This window comes from Megascapheus bottae, chromosome 17, assembly GCF_031878675.1.
Source record: "Megascapheus bottae isolate mThoBot1 chromosome 17, mThoBot2.hap1, whole genome shotgun sequence".
NCBI classification, from domain to species: Eukaryota; Metazoa; Chordata; class Mammalia; order Rodentia; family Geomyidae; genus Megascapheus; species Megascapheus bottae.
The window spans coordinates 1,283,803-1,303,957 of record NC_143525.1 but is presented as its reverse complement, the minus strand read 5'-3'; the positions used below and the strand labels follow the sequence as shown (position 1 = coordinate 1,303,957).

Below are 20,155 nucleotides of genomic sequence, written 5' to 3'. Positions count from 1 at the left end.
AGGCCTTGAGTTCAAGTCCCACTACTAATGATAAAACAAAATAAAAATATACAAAAACAACAAAAAAATAAATATTTACCTCTCTTTTTGATTCCTATCCATTTCTTTGGCCTTTGGTTCTTCTAGTTCATCCAGTCTTTTAGAAGCCTCAGCATCAAGCCAAGCAAGCCTAACAGTCAGTACAAGAGTCAATTAGGTCTCTAAGCACAGAAAGAGAGTATGAGGGACCCCTGGCTCCACCCCAACCTCAGTTTTGTCCCATTAACGACTGTATAACCATAAAGCTTTCTAAATCCTGTCCCTCAAAAAGAGACTTCCACATCCACAGGCTTTGAGTTGGTATGTACAACATTAAGGTCTGTGGACAAATACTCTTGAGAGCTGGGCCATCACTTAGGACTTCTTTTTCATGCCACCAGCATCTAGCTACTAAGGGCTAGTTGTAAGGAGTCCTTTAAGTTTATACAAACAAAAGGTCCCCCATGTAGGCACAGTGAAGTCAAATAAAAACAAAAGGGAAAACTTAACTCAAAACAAATGTAGTGTATATAAGAGGGCTTTGGTGAACAGTATCAGACTAGTCCCTGGCAGGAACTGACCTGGGGCCTAGTACATGTTATGCAAGTGTTCTACAACTGAGCTAGGCCTTTAGTCCTAATGACCCACTTTCATGCTTGCTCCTCTAACTGCAGAAGTAATTTCAGCCACACAAATATACAGCAAGCTGTTCCCATTGCTCTTTCCCTGGAATGCTCTCACCATCCAGCTCCTTCCATACTGAAATCCTGCTAGTCTTAGTTTGATTTCAACTGCCCTCAGTGAGCCTAGCTCTCCGCAACAAGAAGAAAGCTCTCCCTGTTCAAAACTCTCTCAATTCTTAGGGTACATATCAGACTGTACCTTAAATTATAGCTCATTACGTGTCTTTCCTGATGGCTGTAATTAGGCAAAGCCTAGGTTTAGGTCTTATATACCCTTTTAAAGAAGTCCCCATCGACTTCATAACTGTGCCATGAAAAAAATGAGCAACTGACATATATGCAATATTTGAATGTATGAAGTAAGAAATAAAAGAGGGGCTTCCTTGATAGCTAAAAACTGAGTTATTGACATTTTAAATAATCAACTTTAGACATAGGAAAGACAAGACAGTTCCAGTCTAGAAGGAGTCCTTTCCTTTTCAGAGATCTGAAAACTATCAGCACAAACCTATCTGCTCCATGCTGGACAGCCTCTCTCACGTTACATCCATCTTGGCTGTCCTCGTGCTGGAAGGACTGTTCTTTGGGGGCATCTCTGGGGCTCGGCTTCACCTTCAACCACACAGCACTGTACAAAATGGAAAAGGATTCTTTTGTGATCATCACGCCATGTCCAGCGGGACAAGCGTTAGAGCGGTGCTGATAGCCACCATGGAGCCACCACACTGGAAGCTGAACATGAAGAGCAGGGATGCCCTCCTTAGACACTCAAGTTCAGTGTCAAAGGGGAGTTCCTTGAGCTCCAAAGAGGCACTTCAAATGAAAACATGTCAGAGATGGGCATAGAAATTTGCATCACTAATAATATTCCATGTAGTATTCCCTAACCTAACACAGCACTGTGGCCCAGGAAGCCTCATATCTGCCCACTGGGCATGCATAACTTTCCAAGGGTGTTATACAACCTGCTATGTACTTGGTTTGTGATACAAACTTTAACCCACTGAGGTTTTCAATCTTACCAACAGAACTCATGTGTCTGTACTAATATTCACATATATAGAAATCACTGTAATAAAAACAACAACAACAAAAAGCACATGACGCTACACCCTGATTGTGGGCACAGCTCTGCTACATTAGCAGACTTAAGCTGCAGCACTGTTTCTCTTGCTTTGCTGTGAGGGCTGACCCAACCACTGTGGTCATGGGAATCCATCAAGGTAGGCTATTCACTTTGCCTCTGCAGGCCCCAAAGGCCACTAACTCTTTCCCTGCTTCCTCACATTACTGCTGTCTGTTCTATCTCCTTGTTCTGTCTACTGCGTTGGCAATAACAACTGAACCACCACAACTAAGCTCCTCTTTACCAAGTCTTCAAAAGACTATTTCCTGACAGAACCCCACTTCTCTAGGACAATACTTTCCCTCTAGCCCTATGGGATAGCAGCTTTCCCATTCTCTATTTCAGGAATAAGGATAATGCTGTTAGCAAATACCTGGAAGTAGAGGTGTGGCTCAAGTGGCAGCATGCCTGTCTTGAGCAGAAATAGCTAAGAGACAACAAAAGACCCTGAGTTCAAGTTTCAGTACATACGAGATTTTGTGGTCTAGCCTCTCACTAGTTGGTAAACAGATCGATAAGTACCTTTATGCATTGTATGTACACACACACACACACACACACACACACACACACACACACACACGCACACAGTGTTTGGCTTCAAGTAACTATAATATACTGAGGAAAAACAGATAGGGAAGCTCGTGATCTTCCCTGCAATGAGACACAATCATGAAGAAGAAGTCCCATGGAAGGCCTTACCAACCACAGTAATTCAGAAAACTGAATGACACACTTCTGGGCTAAAATTTCTCATATACTGCTGCCCAAATGAGCATTCCTTTATGAGAAGAATTCAGATTGCTGGTTCATTTGCTCTAAAGTATATGCCACCTTTGAAGTGTGGAAGAAAAATAAAAACATATATTCAAACTCACACCCTTGATTTTACCTACCACTTAGGAGACGCCGGTGGGGATGTAGGATTGGGAGGTATCCAAGGCGTCCTCTGGTCCTTCACAGGCTGTCTGTTCATTTTTAATCTGGATGAGACTGTGGTCTGTTGCAGCCTGCTTATGCTATGAGGTTGGTTTGGTTTACTTCTTTCGGTTTTGTGGAGTCCCTATAAAAGGTAAATATGAATTACACAGTATCAAGGGCACTGTGTTCAAACTCTTACTCATCAGAATCCTAAGTGCCTCTAGTTATTTATTCAGCAAAACCTCACAGGGGCACAACGGCAACAATCTGGACAAGATATAAAATAAACAGAGGCAATCCTGGGGGGGAAAGGGAGGAGGAGAAGTAGAAACGGAATCCCTGGCTCTACTGCCCTCACATACATTTTGTTTATTTATAGTTTTTCTAACTAAAGCCCCCAGTTTTTATTATCTCCCAGAAGTGGAGCAGTGGCTCAAGTAGAATTCTAGCCTTGAGCAAAAAGGCTCACAGACAGTTATCCATGCTCTGAGTTCAAGTCCCAGTACCAGCATGCTCATACATGTAGGCTTGTATACACACACATACGAAGAGAGAGAGAAAACAATGCTGGTCCTCCCCTTGCTTGAACAACTATGGGTAAAGTGCCAAAGGAAAAGAATTGTTTCATACTTGCTGTTGTCTTGCTGGCTCCACAGTATCTTTCTTTCTAAATGGAACCTTCTCATTTACAGGCTTCTTTTTCACTGCTGCTGTTTTTGCCAGGGTCAGTGCATCATCTTTGTAGTTTGTTTTGTGATCCAGAATACATGGGTTGTCCTCCGGAAAAATATCAGCATCAAACTCATCAAGCTCATTCTCCAACCTCCAACTCATTGGAAGCTCTGTATCTGGCTGACACTTATCTACACAAACATGTCAGAAGAATAAACAGAAGAAAATTCTATTCAAAATTCAGAGGTGAGAATGATCATGTGTAACAGTTCTAGTGCTGCTGGAAACCAAGTGGTCTGTGGCCAAATTTGCGGCTCTTCTTATAAACACTATGTAACTTGATAAGCAGGCCTGCAGGCATCATGGTTGACTCCCTGTGCTGAAGAGTCCAGGGATAGCATCTAGGCCTAGAGTTCAAGTCTTACAACAGATAGATAGATAGATAGATAGATAGATAGATAGATAGATAGGTGAAAAACAGCAATGAGATTCCCTTTCTTATCCATTAGAGTTGGGGAAGGGGATTAAATATGACAACCCTGGGAGGATTAGGTGGGCAAAACAAGTATGCTCACAAACTATGCAGGGTCAACTGGCCCAGCTACTCAGGGAGGCAGCTTGTTGCTCTGATAAAGCTGAAGACCTCTACACTATAGTCTAGCCACTATCTGTACACACAAAGCCTAGAGGAACACCTGTATATACAGGATATACAGGAAGCTAAAAACACAGAGATTATTTCCCATTGTCATTGTTTACAAAAGCAAAAAAAAAAAAAAATCTAGAGAGCATGGAGGCATTTCCTATATTCCCAGTTACTCAAAAGGCTAAAGGAGGAGGATCACTTGACCCCAGGAATTCTGAACAAGCCTGATCAGCACAACAAAATCTTGTCTCATCTACATACCAAGAGTCAAAAAGCTGGGAGAAACCCAGTGTTAAATAAGAACAATTAAGGGCCAGGAGCATAGTAGAGTGTTTGTCTAGTATACATGAAGCTCTGGATTCAATTCCTCAGTGCCATACACACACAGAAAAAGTAGAAAATGGTGCTGTGGCTCAAGTGGTAGAGTGTTAGCCTTGAGCAAAAAGTGCCCAAGGACAGTACCCAGGACCTGAGTTCAAGCCCCAGGACTGCCCCCACCACCCACCCACCAAAAAAAGAACTGAAAAATAAACTTTGGTATATTCATGTAAGGGAGACTGAGTTAAATTAAAAATCTAGAATTCACTGGGCTAGGGCTAGGGCTGCTGAAGTGTTTTACCTAACATATTTGAAGCCTTGGGTTCAACCCCAGCATCAGCACTACGAATAAAAGATAAAATAGAATAAAATAGAAATAACTTATAAGTATAAACAAACCTACAAACACAAGTGGAAAGGAAGAAAACTGCAAGACTGTACATAGTGTAAAATGAAGCATAAAATAATACTTCATATTGCTTATAGGTAGACATTAGCAGTACAAATACATAAAAAAAACAGGCTCTAAGTATAGTAATAGCAACCTCTAAGAGTGAGAAATTATATGAGGTCTGGGAATGTGGCTTAGTGGTAAAGTGCTTGCCTAGCATGCATGAAGCCCTGCGTTTGATTCCTCAGTACCACATACACAGAAAAAGCCAGAAGCGGCACTGTGGCTCAAGTGGTGGACTGCTAGACTCGAGCACAGAGAGGCTCAGAGACAGAGCCCAGACCCTGAGATCAAGCCCCAGAACTGGTAAAAGAAAGAGAAATGGGGGGAGGGAGAGAGGGAGAAAGAGACAGAGACAGAGACAGAGAGAGAGAGAGAGAGAGAGGGGAAAGGAAAGGAAGAAAGAAAGAAAAAAGGAAAAGAAAAGAAATGAAGAAAATATATCAAAGGGACTTCAACTCTATCAGTCACTTTTAAAAAAAAAAAAAATGTCCCAGAATTACGATAGCTCAAACCTAGGTACATAAGGTCATATAGGATGAGACTCAATGAAAGGATCTCTAGGATATGGAAACAAGAGCTTTATCTTATGTGACTGTTGTTCTTAATGTACTATTATTTCTCTTCTCTTTTGTTGCCCTTTGGTTAATCTCATATTGTTACTATATCTGACTTTGTTACCTGGTATATTGTATATATGTTTATTTGAAATAAGAAAGGGAAGGGGGAGAAAACAAGATGATTGAGAGGGCGGGTGTAGGGGGAGGGAAATAGGGACAAAAACATGAGAAGGGGCATCAATGTGTGAGAAGTAATGCACCTACTACCTGGTGAATGTAACTGTAACCCCTTTATACACTGCCCCGAAAATAAAATAAAAAAAAGAAAAGAAAAAAGTCCCAGAGCAAATAAGGCAAAAACACAGTGCTTATTATTGGCATTCCTTTCTACGTGCCTAGACTATTCCACCATCAAAGGAAAACTTGCTGAGGGCAAGGATCAAGTGATAGAGTACCTGCCTAGCAAATATAAGGTTCTGAGTTCCAATCCCAAAGGCATTGCCAATGGAAAACTCCACTCTAACTTCTTTAGCAGCAAAGTCAAAGGTCTGGCTCCCTGCATCACTTCTTTGGCCACAGGTTTGTCAAACCGCAGAAGTTACACAGCAAGGAAAAAAATAACCACAATCAAAGAAGCTAAGAGTAAATCCTTAATCTGTAATTTACTTATACAACTCTGACCTTCAGGTGCGGACATATTTACGGTTATGCTCTGTATTAATTAGAATGCAAATGCAGTAGTTTCAGGGACAGCTGAATGAGGACACTGCTGATGGCAGAGAGGGAGCCACTACTGAATTACCTTTTACAAGTGACACTAATGCAATCAATCAACTACTGCAAGAATACTTTAGAAGCCATAAAACTTGTACCAGCCAACAATTATGTAAATCACAACAGTTGATCCAATCAGACTTAATCACATAGTCTCAATCCCATACCCCAATTGAAGAAGGCACAAAGACATATCATCTATGTGGCTTCCCATGACATTTTTAGTGGGTGGGTAGAAGGACTGGGGGGGTAGGGGAGGATGAACCTTAGAAAGTCAGAATGAGGAATTAGAGTGGTATCTAAAACACAAACAGAAAAAAAAATGGCCTTCTGACATACAGATCTTAAGAACAAGAAATATAAACAAAAGGTACCATATTCTCGTGAGTAAACATATTAACTTTCAAAGCAGTTAGCTAAAACCACAATTCAACTGATGATGATAATGATGGCTGTTATCATGCTTCAATTTTGCACACTTTCCACTGAGACACTAATTCATATTCACCATCTTGATTGAGCCTCAGCATGACATAATTCAAGGCAGGCAGGGCAGAATTACTAAGATTCTCAGGAAATAGCAAGAAAATATAGTCCAGGGTTCTGCTCAATGTAATAAGGAGAACAACTAGTAGAGCCTCATCCTCTGACAGGGCTTGGCCAATTCACTCTCACTGTCAGGGATTATTTCCCACACAGACACACTGTCCAGAGAAAGGAAGCTTCCTATATCTCATGCTCATAAAACTCATTGATTATCATGTTAGGGCCTGACATGATCTTGCCTTTTTAACAACTGGATATTATTACGAACTCAAATAATATATCTGCAAAGCACACAGAAATGATGGAGTCTGCTACTTACAACAAAGGAAAATTATCTCCCTTTGACAGATAAAACGTTAAAATTCAGAGTGATGAAGTCAACCTAGGATCATAAACCTACTGAGCTAGATCTAGCATTTTGGTTTTCTTGTCTACATCTTCCCATTTGTCTTCTGGCCTTCCTATATTTGCTCCTATAATGAATTTTCAATTTGTAGGTGGATCACACAATCTCAGCAACTCAAGAAGCTAAAATCTGAGAACTGAGATTAAAAGCCAGTCTGGGCAGACAAATTTGAGACTCATATCTCTAATTACCCCACAAAAAGCTGAAAGTGAAACTGTATCTAAAGTGGGAGAGTGCCAGCTGTGAACAGAAAAAAGTTGAGAGTATGAGGGTAGGAGGCCCAGTAGCAGTATGTATATGAACTCACACATGCACACATGCTTGTACACACACACACACACACACACACTTATCAATACCAAGGAACAGATTAATGAAGGATGAACAAGACCACACATGCATATATACACAGATTATTGGGATGCTTTGAAGACAACCTAAAAATAAAATGGAGAGATATAGCCTGTTTGTGGATTCAAAAATTCAATACTATAAGATACCCATTCCCCATCAAAGTTCTAATACACACTTCACGGAAATTAACAATTTTGATTCTATAATTCTATAAAAATACCAAGGATCAAAATTAGCTTAGCTAAAACACTAAAAGCTTTATAGGGTACATGACTGTTACCCAGCATCTGAGAGGCTGGGACAGAAGGGTTAAATATTTGAGATCATACCAACTCAGTGGTAGAGTACCTAGCTACAAAAATCTGAGGCCAGCCTAGAAAATATTTTGTCTCTTTTCTAGAAATCAAAATTGAAAAACAACAAAACAAAACAAAAAAACTAGCCAAGAAACATAAAGAAAGAACGGGTGTGAAAAGCTATTCTAGTAGATATAGGGTTGAGGATATAGCACAGTGGCAAAGTGCTTGCCTAGCATGTATAAGGCCCTGGGTTTTTAGGTTTGAGAGTGTGTGTGTGTGTGTGTGTGTGTGTGTGTGTGTGTGTGTGCACGCGCACGCACTCCCATGTGCACACACAGAGATGACTAGAGCAAAAACAGAATAATTGAGGTTCAGCAGTGATATGAGAAAGCAATGCTTAAATCACAGAAGACAGCTGAGGGTCAAGAAACTGGCACACACATATAAGGACACTTAATTTCTGACAGAAGTGGCACTACATATCATTTAGGGGAAAAAATAATCTTTTTTAACCAATAGTGCTAGGTCATCTAGATCTTTGTTTAAAAGAAAATAAAAATTTCTAGGAAAGTATCTTCCCAGTTTTGACATAGGGAAAAACTTCATACACTGTTGGTGGAAACATAAAATGATAAAACTACTTCGAAGACAAAAAAAGCAAAACACTTCATTCCATCTGAACAAACATATACCCATGACCTTCCTCTCCCATTATATTCTCCAGCTGAGAGTGTAGTTCAGTGGTAGAGGACTTGCCTTATATGCACAAAGGCCTGGGATCAATCATTAGCACTTAGAAAATAGGAGAATACCCCCCACTAATTTCAGAACTCTTCAACTATGTACCTCAAATTGAACAATATCCACTGTCACAATACAGAATCATAATAAGCAGTGACAGCAAACTGATAATAAAGATCTCATTCAAAACAGTAATAAGAGCTACAAAAAATTAAAACCAGACATAAAACTTAGCAAGGAATGTCTAAAACTTCTAAGTAGAAAAATACAAAATTCAAAAGAAGGAACACAAAGAGGGACAAATAATTAGGAAAAATAGAAAACTCTACATTTCTAAAGGCATAATTTCTCTTCTAATTCACCTATGAACTCAATGTACAGCCAATCAAAATGCCAATCACATGTTTCATAGAACTTGACAAGCTCATTTAAATTCCCCAAGAAGATGAGCAATGACCAGCAGCAATTTTTTTTTAAATCAAGAAAGAACTGCCTTTTCAAGTATTAAAATATATGCAGAAGACTGATGGATTTGTCTATAAAATTACACATGTGTATTTTTTTTTTCCCAGTCCTGGGGCTTGAACTCAAGGCCTGAGCACTGTTTTTGGGCTTTCTCAAGGCTGCACCACTTCCGGCTTTTTTCCCCCTTATGTATGTAATACTGAGGAATTGAACTCAGGTCTTCGCGCAAGTTCTCTACCACAGGCCAACCTCCTGGCTCATATGTGTATTTTTTAAACCAGATAAAAGCATCATAGATAAATTTCGGAGATAAGTGACTAAGTAGTAGAAGTAGCAAAAAAGATTAAGTTCCAGACAACATAAAGAACTTTTATCCACTAGTAAAAAAAGTGGTAGAAGCCGACAGGAAGATAACACAGGATACAAACAGCAGAATCACAGTAGAGAGTGCACATGGCTAAAGGTATGTGACAACTATAACCCTCATTAGGAATCATGAGATGTAACATAAAACTCTAGAATGCTATTTTCCATGGAGACATTTAAAAACAATAATTTTATTATGTAAAGCATTAAGTGAGGATGTATATTAATGCATTGCTAGTAAAATATGTAATTGTACCTGGGTACCTGGCTCATACCCACAATCCTAGCCACTCAGAAGGCTGAGATCTGGAACATTCGTGAGATTCTTGGCTTCAATAAACTACCAAAAGGCTGAAAGCGGAGATGTAGTTCAAGGGGTAGAGCAAAAAGCTCAGGGATACTGCCTAAAAACAGAAACAAATAAAAAAAACCCACCATATATGCACACTTTTAAGGGCTAAGTTGGCAATATCTGTTTAAATATGCAGATCCTATACCATAACAATTTCACATCTTAATGATATATTACTTATATGAAAAATGCATGTATCATGTGCATATACCATTGAAATATAATACGTTTAGGCTATGATGGAAAAAAAGAGAATGATACTCTTTCCATAATCCTCTATAGCAGAACCCTCCAGTCTCATGGCAGCATGTCAGTTGATATTTACTGACCCAAGTTAAAATGTAGCTCTGTGGACTTGGTGATCAATTTTGATTCTCCCCTCAGCACAGTAACTATTACAGTTCAACTGCAAGAAATAAAATATCATGCAATAAACATTTAAGACACATACCGACAAGAAGCTTTTTCACTGCAGAAGGCCGACTTGTTTCCTGTGGAAGCGTCTCCTTCGTGACAAGGGGTCTCTTCTCACTCTTGGCCAAGGTTGTTGGCCACTTCTCTATAGGCCTTTGGCTTCCCACAGAAAATCTGCTCCGATTTTCATTGGAAGATTTCTTTACTTTCTTTGGTGACTGCTTCTTTTCCAGGAGAGATTCCAAAGCCTACTATGAAACAATCTATTATTCTCTTCACTTTCCTCTCAAAAGTATGATTTTTAGTCCCAATTGAAAAATACAGACACTAGAGAAAAGTGTTAAATGGGTCTTTCTAGGGGTTAATGAAATTTTTACCTTAACAGAAAATCATTATTACTTAGGACATGTGAAATTAACACTTTCTACAAACTCTTTTACATGTTTAATTCACTAAAATCAATACAAAGAAATAGTACGATTATGTTTTCCCTCCAGTCCTGGAGCTTGAAGTTACAGCCTGGGCACAGTTCCTGAGCTTCTTTTGTTCAAGGCTAGCACTCTACCACTTGAGCTACAGCTGCACTTCCAGTCTTTTCTGTTTATGTGTTATGGGAGGAATCAAACCCAGGGCTTCATGCATGCTAGGCAAGCACTCTACCACTAAGCCACATTCCCAGCCGGTAGGACTACATTTGAAGACATCCAAATCTCAAACTTAAAAATTATCATTTTAGAAATTAAGCATAGTCTTTAGAATTGTATTTCCTTTTATGTATTTTAATACATCTTGACAGGACGAAGTAGAGACAATGGAACACAGACAAGGATGCTGAGTTCAGATGACAGGGAGATGGTAAAGCTGTGAAATAGTATAGTGTATCAATAAGAAACACAAATTTCCTACTGCTGAATGTCTTTAAAAGTAGGAAAAATGAACAATGTGTTTAGAAAGAAAAGGGCCTATGTTCAGTGGCTCAAATCTATCTGTAATCTCTTCCCTCCCCAGCTACTCAGAAGACAGAGACTGGGAGGACTATAGTTCAAGGTGAGTCTGGGCAAAAAAATTAGCAAGCCCATCTCAACTAATAAATGGGCATAGTGGTGTGTGCTTTTCACCCCAACTACTTGGGAGGCACAGGACTGGGTCTAAGGTCAGGAAATGGGTTTAAAAAAACTCAAGACTGAGTCTAAAAAAATAACCAATGTGAGAAGAGCTGGGGGCATGGTTTAAGTGATAAAGCATATGCTAATCATGTACCCCGAGTTCTCCAATTAAAAAATAACAACAATAATCACTAAACGTATTCTTGCTCAAACTACAATTATCTCAAAATCTTTCCTTGGATTCAGGAGATATGGCCTCTAAATGGAATCATGTTGGCTAATAAATTGAAAAAGCATCATCTGACTTGGCAGGCTATGTGTGAAAACAATAAAATAAAAATGAAGCCAGGTTTTGATGGCTCATGCCTGTAATCTTAGCTACTCAGGAGGTTGAGATCTGAGAATCATGGTTACATGTCAGCCCAGGCGGGAGTATTTATGAGACTCTCATCTCCAATAAACTACTCAGAAAAAGCCAGAAGTGGTGCTGTGGCTCAAGTAGTACAACACTAGCCTTGAGCACAAAAGAAGCTCAGGGATAGTACCCAAGGCCCTGAGTTCACTCCATTTCATACCTCAATTTGTTGCAGGATATCGATAACCACGTCAGGGATGGAAGGATTGGCATCTAGCTTCAGAGAGCAAAGGGAAAGCTGGCGAATGAGACTGCCCAGCTCCTTGCACCGAGCAGGAAATGGGTGCTCCCCTCGGTCAGTAAACTGAGTGACAAACATCTGTAAGGCCCGGATGGCTCCTCGATGGGCGGCTGCCACTCTAGACATTGCCCATGACTGTAATAAGCAAGAGGAGTTATTGCAATATTCAGAAACTTTCCAATATCAACCCATTTTGTTTTTTAACTTAAGGTAGTGCTCTACCACTTGAACTAATTCCATTTCCAGCCTTTAAATTTTTAGAAGCTAGCTATTTGGAGATTAGAGTCTCATAGACTTTACTGCCCATGATGGATTGAAACCAACATCCTCACATCTTAGCCTCCTGAGTAGCTAGGATTACAGGCTTGAGCCACCACGTGCCCAGGAACTTGTTTAAGAGTATCACAGTCCTATAGTCCTCTCCATGAGAGTTCTATGGAAAGTTCTTCCTGTTGTGAAAACTTCTGTAATAAAGATTATAAAGGTTAAACTTTTCAACCTTTTCTAACTTTATTAAGGTTAAAGTTAATTTGGCTCTAGACAAATTAAGTCTTTTCCTTCCTTATTCTCCTTTTATACTAGTTGCAAAAATAAGAATCTGTTTTCAGAACTCATTCCTTGGAAGGAAACTCCATGTTAAGAATACTGCTCACGTCCTGACAGATTTCTATAAGCACCAACAATAACATTACTTCAGAAAACCTATATACAATACTCATAAAACCCTGCACAGTAGCTTTTTAAAATAAGTATGAATCATAAGTTAATTTTATCTTACCTTCTTAGTGTGTTTAATTTTATGTGGACTCAATTTATCTAATTCTTCCTGGATTTCTTTTACCTGTTTTGTAAATGGAGAAAAACAAAAATGTCATACCTTCATATTAGTCATTCTTAAGATAAACATATATCTTGTCTAGTCCAAATATACATTATTATTTCAAGCTGCTTGAAAATGAGAAATGGTTACTCGTTCATGCACTAAAAACCAGTTACTGGCTCCCTGCTGTAGATGGTACACAAAGCATTGCGTTTCCTTACACACACATACACATACACATACACACACACACACACACACACACATACACACGATGGTTAGAATGTAATATGAACCAGGGAAGGAAAAGATACTTGGGAAACCACAGAAAAATAGACCATAAAAAGCTAAATGTCATGCTAAAGAGTTTAGCTACCCTACTCAAGAGCTACTGAGAGCCAAGGCCGTGTTGGCCATGGCTTCCCACAATCTCAATGGTGGAAAAAATGCAAATTAAAATAACAAGTTAAAACAAAACAAAAACACAGAACTGAATTTTTCTTTCAAATGAAAAAGTAGTTTTCTATTCAAACAATGAAAATGTTACTTTAGTGACCAGAATGGAGTTAAAGGCTTACTAACAAATAAAGCATTAGAATTAAAAGTAACTCATTGCCATGGCTCACAACTGTAACCCTAGCTACTATGAGGGTGACATCTGAGGATCACAGTTCTAAGCCAGACAGAAAAATTCGTAATTAACCAGCGGGAATCTTGAAGTGGAGCTATGGCAAGTAGTAAAGCTCTAGCCTTGAGCAAAAAAAGCCAAGTGAGAATGTGAGGTCCCGAGTTCAAGCCCCCCATATTGGCACCAAAAAGAATCGAACAGAATCAAATAGAGGAAGTTAAAATAAACTTTAATAATATCTATCCCAGTATGAACAACTGTATGTTTGTCAATCACATAATATGCCCTGAAAGATGCAATTTGCTTACTCCTTAATAAAGAATAACCTAGTATACAGGAAACCTGAGTCTTATGGAAAAATGACCAAGTCCTATCTCTAAGACTAGGGGGCACACCTGAAAATCAAAGATCCTCCTGACCTCCTATGTGCAAATGTGCTTTGGACAATATGTATGTTTTCAAGAGGGCGTGGCTATTAGATTCTTAAGGGTCTATGGTCACAAAAGGTCAAGAGCCACTGTTTAAGAAGGAATTTAGTCTATGTGGAAAACGAACTATACAACTTGGTGGGGATGGGAGGGAGAAACTGAGAGCAAGGGAAGGAGTGACACTGTCCAAAAAGAAATGTACTCTTGGGGCCAGGAGCCAGACGTAGTGGTAGAGTGCTTGCCTAGCATGCATGAAGACCTGGGTTTGATTCCTGGTACCACATACATAGAAAAGGCCAGAAGTGGTGCTGTGGCTCAAGTGGTAGAGTGCTAGCCTTGAGAAGCACAAAGACAGTGCTCAGGCCTCCAGTTCAAGCCCCAGAATTGGCACACACAAAAAAAAATTTAGGAGAGAAATGGGAACAAAACATAAGAAGGGGTATCAAAGTGCAAGAAGTAATGCACCCACTATGTAACTGTAACCCCTCTATACAGTACCCTGACCAAAAAGAAAGAAAGAAAGAAAGAACTTTTTACGTGGCTTATGTAATTGTAACCCCTCTGTACTGTACATCACTTTTATAATAACAATTAAAAATGCAAAAGGAGCTTGGCTAGATGTCTATAACACTAACACACACACACACACACACACACACACACACACACACACACACACACACACACACACACACACACACACAAAGGCAGAGGACAAAAAGAATTAGGTGGTCAAAAAACTTAGCTCCACAAATATTCTAGAACTCAAGTAGCATACTTTAGAGCTGGTCTGAGATACAAGGAAATATAAAGAAATCAAGGCTGAAGCTCCACTTCTCCCAGCTCTCCTCACCTGCTGTTGGAGGACATAGAGCACCCGGGCACTGCGGACAGCCTGCTCCTGTCTCCTGACCTGGACCCGTCGCTCTTCATCTGGATCCAAAGCTGCTTCCAGGCTACCTGAAAAGATTTTTAACAATGTGGATTACAAACCACACAGAGAGACTTCAGTTTGGTTTTTGTTTATTTATATAGTGTTTGTGCTGGTTCTAGGGCTTGGACTCAGGGCCAGGATTCTGTCACTGGGCTCTTGTGCTAAAGACTAATGCTCTACTACTTGAGCCACAGCTCTTCTTCAGCTTTTGGGGTAGTTAAATGGAAATAACAGGCCCACAAACTCTCCCGCCTGGGCTGGCTTCAAACCACAATGCAGAGATCTCAAACTTCCTAAGTAGCTTAGATTGCAGGTGTGAGCCACTGGTGCCCAGCAAAAATATCAGCCAAACCCCAGGGTGCAATAAGTGGCTCTCTGTATTGACTCAGAGATAGGAAGGACATGAAGGCCAGCAAGCTCCCTCTGCCCCAATTCCCTGACCCAATCCTGCTGGAAGGCTCTTACTTTGGAATACTTCTTACTATTAAAAGGATATTAAACCAAAATCAGTGATGCTTTTATTTTTTTCCCAGAACACTTTGTTGGAATATTTACATATCTAACAAGATTATTTGTACATTTCTTATCTTGAATCCATAAGAGAAATTCTCTAACACATTAAAATAGCAGTGCAAAAATCATTCCGATATCTACAGTTTTTATCCATTTGTCAGGATGCTCTACATTAATTTAAAAAAAAAGATTGGGGGCCGGGAGTTTGGCCTAGTGGTTAAAGTGCTTGCCTAGCGTGCATGAAGACCCAGGTTCGATTCCCCGGTACCACATATAGAAAAAAGCCGGAAGTGGTGCTGAGGCTCAAGTGGTAGAACTCTAGCCTTGAGAAAGTCCAAGGACAGTGCTCAGGCCCTGAGCTCAAGCCCAGGACTGGCAAAAAAAAAAAAAAAAAAAAAAAGATTGGCTGAAGCTGTTTCTGGAAGACTGGCTGAGGGAGATGCAGTCCATCCAATACTTCTAGTCTCTGCTTTCCAAATATGTTCACACACTTTCAGAAAAATCCAATATAAGGCAGAATAAGGTGACATTTTATTTGTACATTTTTATGACCCTAATTCTTTCCCCTCCCCCATTCCTGGGGCTTGAACACAGGGCCTAGGCATTGTCTTTGGGCTTTCTCAAGGCTAGAGCTTTACCACTTGAGCAACAGCACCACTTCTGGCTTTTTGTATGTATGTGGTACTGAGTTATCGAACCCAGGTCTAGGCAAGCACTCTACCACTAGACCAAACTCCCAGCCCAACCTTAATTCTTTAATTTATCCACAAAAAGCTAAATGAAGGAGTTGAAGGTGTGGCTCAGTTGTAGAACACTTGCTTGTTAGCATGCATGATATCCTGAATTCAATCACAAGCACCAAAAAATAAACAAAAAGGAGTCAAGATGGCATTTTGCAGGCTCCCCCTGAGTAAACAGATATAGGGGGACTTTTGTACAGAAGTCCTCTTCAAGAGAGCACACCAAAATATAAACAAACTTACACTCAACAAGAAAATTCAAAACAAATACACAGAGGAACATAAGCAGGCGACAATCTAAGAGCTTTCCTGATTTCTTTTATGTTCCCTCTTTCTCCCTTGTTACTCTCCTGTGACTCAATCCTCACCAGCCGACAGCCGATGTGTTTAAGTCTTGGAATTGGGAAAAGCAGCCACAGCAGCCAAGTACTAGGACCACCACTCAGAAACAAAGCAGTGCCACAGGCTGCTACAGAAGTCAGCAAGAAGTTCTGGACACTCAGAGGTGAGTGTCTGACCTAAAACCCCATCCTTTTTTTTGCCGTGGCACCCACCAGGACTAGAATCCAAGAGAGCCTCAACACCCTGCCAGTACCCCACCAATCAGGCAACACCATCCGAGCAGGCTCACAATGAGCCCCAAATATAGGTCATAATGTCTCTGCACTTGGGTTCCCCAGGGAACAAGGCTCAAAACCAGCCCATACCTCTCTGCCCAGAACACTGCTGCTGGGTACAGCACCAGACAGGGAGATTTTAATACCCCACTCTCACTAAAGAACAGGTCAATCAAATAAGATCAGCAAAGAAGCCTCTGAACTAAATGACATCATAACTCAAATGGATTTAATAGACATCCACAGAATATTTCATTCAACAACCACAAAGCCACATACTTTTTGGCAATCCATGGAACCTTCTCCTAAACTGATGGTATCCTAGGACAGTCAACAAGCCTGAACAAATACAGTAAGATTGAGATAACTTCCTGTATCCTATCTGATCACAATGGAATTACAAACTATAATTCAACAGTAAAAAATAGTACAGAAAACTATAGACTGAACAATATACTATTGAATAACAGGTGGGTCACTGAAGAAATGAGAAAAATCAACGTTTTACAATTCAATGAAAATGAAAACACATCACACCAGCACCTCTGAGACAGAGCAAAAGAAATACTGAGTAGAAAATTCATAGCTCTAAGCACATATATAAAGAAAATAGAAAAAAGCTCAAGTAAAAACTTCATGATGCAACTAAAGCTTCTAGAACAACAGGAACAAACCAAACCCAAAACTACTAGACCGAGTAAAAATGATGGCAGAGATCAATAAATTAGAAACTAAAAACACTATACATAAAATCAATGAAAGCCTGGAGTGGTGGCTCACGCGTATAATCCTAGCTATTCAGGAGGCTGAGATCTGAGGATCACAGTTCAAAGCCAGCTCAGGCACCAAAGGAAAGTGAGACTCTAATTAATCACTAGAAAATGGGAAGTGGAGCTGTGGCCAAGGGGTAGGGCAGTAGCCTTGAGCTGAAGAGCTCGGAGACAGCACCCAGGCCCAGAGTTCAAGTCCCATGACCGACAAAAAAAAAAATTAATGAAACAAAACGCTGGTCCCATGAAAAAATTAATGACAGACCCCCCCCCAGCTAAGTTAATAAACAAAAATAGAGGGAAGCGTTTCAAATCAACAAAATTAGAGATGTCATAGGAAACATCCAAGAAATCCATTATAAGGGTTGCTTTCAAAACCTGTATTCAAATAAGTCAGACAAGCAAGTAGATACAGATAAAATTTAAGAGACATGCAAGCACTCTACACTGAACCAATAATATAAATCACTGAAACAGACCCACAACAAGCAATGAAATTGAGTCTTCCAACAAGGAAGAATCTAGGTCCACATGGATTAGCAGCTGACCTTTAAAGATGAACTAACACCATCATTACTCCTTAAACTTTTCCATGAAATACAAACAAGAATAATTACCAAACAATGTATGAAACCAGCATCACTCTAATCCCCAAACCAGGTAGGGACCCAACAATAAAAAAGAAACTACAGGGCTGGAAGTTTGGCCTAGTGGTAGAGTCCTTGCCTAGCATGCACAAAGACTCAGGTTCAATTCCTCAGTACACATACATAAAAAAAAAAAAAAAAAAAAAAAAAGCCAGAAGTGGTTCTGTGACTCAACTGGTAGAGCTCTAGCCTTGAGAAAGTCCAAGGAGAGTGATCAGGCCCTGAATTCAAGCCCAGAGACTGCCCCCCCCCCAAAAAAAACTATAGACCAATCTCTCTAATGAACAGAAAGTTTCTTAATAAAAGTTACTGAAAAGCTGGATACTGTGGCTCACCCCTATAATCCTAGCTACTTGAGAGGGTGAGATCTGAGGATCAAGGTTCAAAGCCAGCCTGGGCACTAAAGTCTGTGAGACTCTTATCTCCAATTCACCTCTAGAAAACCAGAAGTGGCTCTGAGGCTCAAAAGGTAGGGTGATAGCCTTGAGGTGAAGAGCTCAGGGACAATACCCAGGCCCAGAGCCTAAGCCCCATGATCTACAAAAAAAAGTTCCTGAAAAATTCATACACTATGATCAAGTGGGTTTTATATCAGAGAAGCAAGGCTAGTTTAATATAGAGAGAAATCAATAAACATAATATACCACATTAATAGAGATAAGAATCACATGATCATTTCAGTACAAACAGAAAAAACCTTAAACAAAATCCAACATCAGGCTGGGAGTTTGGCCTAGTGGTAGAGTGCTTGCCTCACCTACAGGAAGACCCAGGTTCGATTCCTTGGTAGCACATACATTAAAAAAAAAGCTGGAAGTGGTGCTGTGGCTCAAGTGGTAGAGCTCTAGCCTTGAAGAAAACCCAAGGACAGTGCTCAGGCCCTGAGTTCAGTCATGAGGACTGGCCAAAAAAAAAAAAAAAAATCCAGCATCTACTCATGTTAACTGCACTGGAGAAGGCCAGCACAGTGGCTCACATCTGTAATCCTAGCTACCACGGGGCTGAGATCTGAGGATCACAGTTCAAAGCCAGCCCAGGCACTCTTATCTCCAATTAACCTCTAAAAAACAGGAAGTGGGACTGAGGCTCAAGGGGTAGGGTAGTAGCCTTGAGCTAAAGAGCTCAGAGACAGCACCCAGGCCCAGAGTTCAAGCCCCTTGATCCTCCTGCCCCCCCCCCACAAAAAAACAAAAACAAACAAAAAAACCACTGGAGAAGAATAGAAAGAACATACCTCAACATAATAAAGACTATATATGACAGAACTAAGCCAACATCATACAAAATGGTGAAAAATAAAATCATTTCCTCTAAAATCAAGAATAAGACAAAGATGTCCACTCTCAACATTCCTTTTCAGTGTTATTCTGGAACTCCTAGCCAGAGCAATAAGGAAAAAGGAAGACTTAAAATGGATTCCCCTAGGGAAAGGATAAGTTAAACTATCCCTGTTTGCAGATGACATAACCTTATATCTAAAGGACCCAGGGGACTCCACCCCAAGCACCTAGAACCTCTGGCAATGTAACAGGATATAAAATCAACCCATTGGGCCGGGAGTTTGGCCTAGCGGTAAGAGTACTTGCCTAGCATACATGAAGACCTGGGTTCAATTCCTGAGCACCACATACATGGAAAGAGCCAGAAATGGTGTTGTGGCAGAGTGCTAGCCTTGAGGAAAAAGCCCAAGGACAGTGCTCAGGCCCTGGAGTTCAAGCCCCAGGACTGGCAAAAAAATAAATAAATAAAATTAAAATCAAAACACAAAAATCAGTAGTCTTTCCACCACCAATGTACCAGCAGACATTAGAAAAATAATTTTATTTTCGGTAGCCTCAAAAAAACATTAAATACTTAGGAATAAAACTAACCAAAGTGGGCTGGGAGCATGGCCTAGTGGTAGAGTGCTTGCTTAGCATGCATGAAGCCCTAAGTTCCATTCCTCAGTCCCATATACACAGAAAAGGCCAGAAGTGGTGCTGTAGTGAGCTGTAGCTCAAGTGACAGAGCACTAGCCTTGAGGAAAGCCCAAGGAAAGTGCCCAGGCCCTGAATTCATGCCCCAGGACTGGCAAAAAATAAAAAATAAAACAATTATCCAAGGAAGCAAAAAACTGCTATAGTGGAAACTATAAAAATCTGAAGAAATACAAGGAAATAGAAAGCTCTCCCCATGTGAAAATGC

General features: G+C 40.2%; 1 protein-coding gene across 7 annotated transcripts in view; it reads right to left on the bottom strand.

Annotated features, from left to right (window-relative positions):
- Positions 1-20,155, bottom strand: part of Kiaa0753 (KIAA0753 ortholog) — a 66,129-nt gene that overhangs the window by 22,451 nt on the left and 23,523 nt on the right. For 6 of the 7 annotated variants that reach the window (XM_090349352.1, XM_090349351.1, XM_090349350.1 and 3 more), the window contains exons 4-11: positions 14,604-14,710; positions 12,653-12,715; positions 11,794-12,009; positions 10,150-10,360; positions 3,379-3,611; positions 2,724-2,890; positions 1,210-1,329; positions 80-169 (exon numbers count right to left, since the gene is read on the bottom strand). In XM_090349352.1, the coding sequence (XP_090205478.1) occupies positions 80-169; positions 1,210-1,329; positions 2,724-2,890; positions 3,379-3,611; positions 10,150-10,360; positions 11,794-12,009; positions 12,653-12,715; positions 14,604-14,710 (1,207 nt within the window). The remainder of the gene's footprint in view (positions 1-79; positions 170-1,209; positions 1,330-2,723; positions 2,891-3,378; positions 3,612-10,149; positions 10,361-11,793; positions 12,010-12,652; positions 12,716-14,603; positions 14,711-20,155) is intronic. The other variant, XM_090349353.1, reaches the window with a different exon arrangement.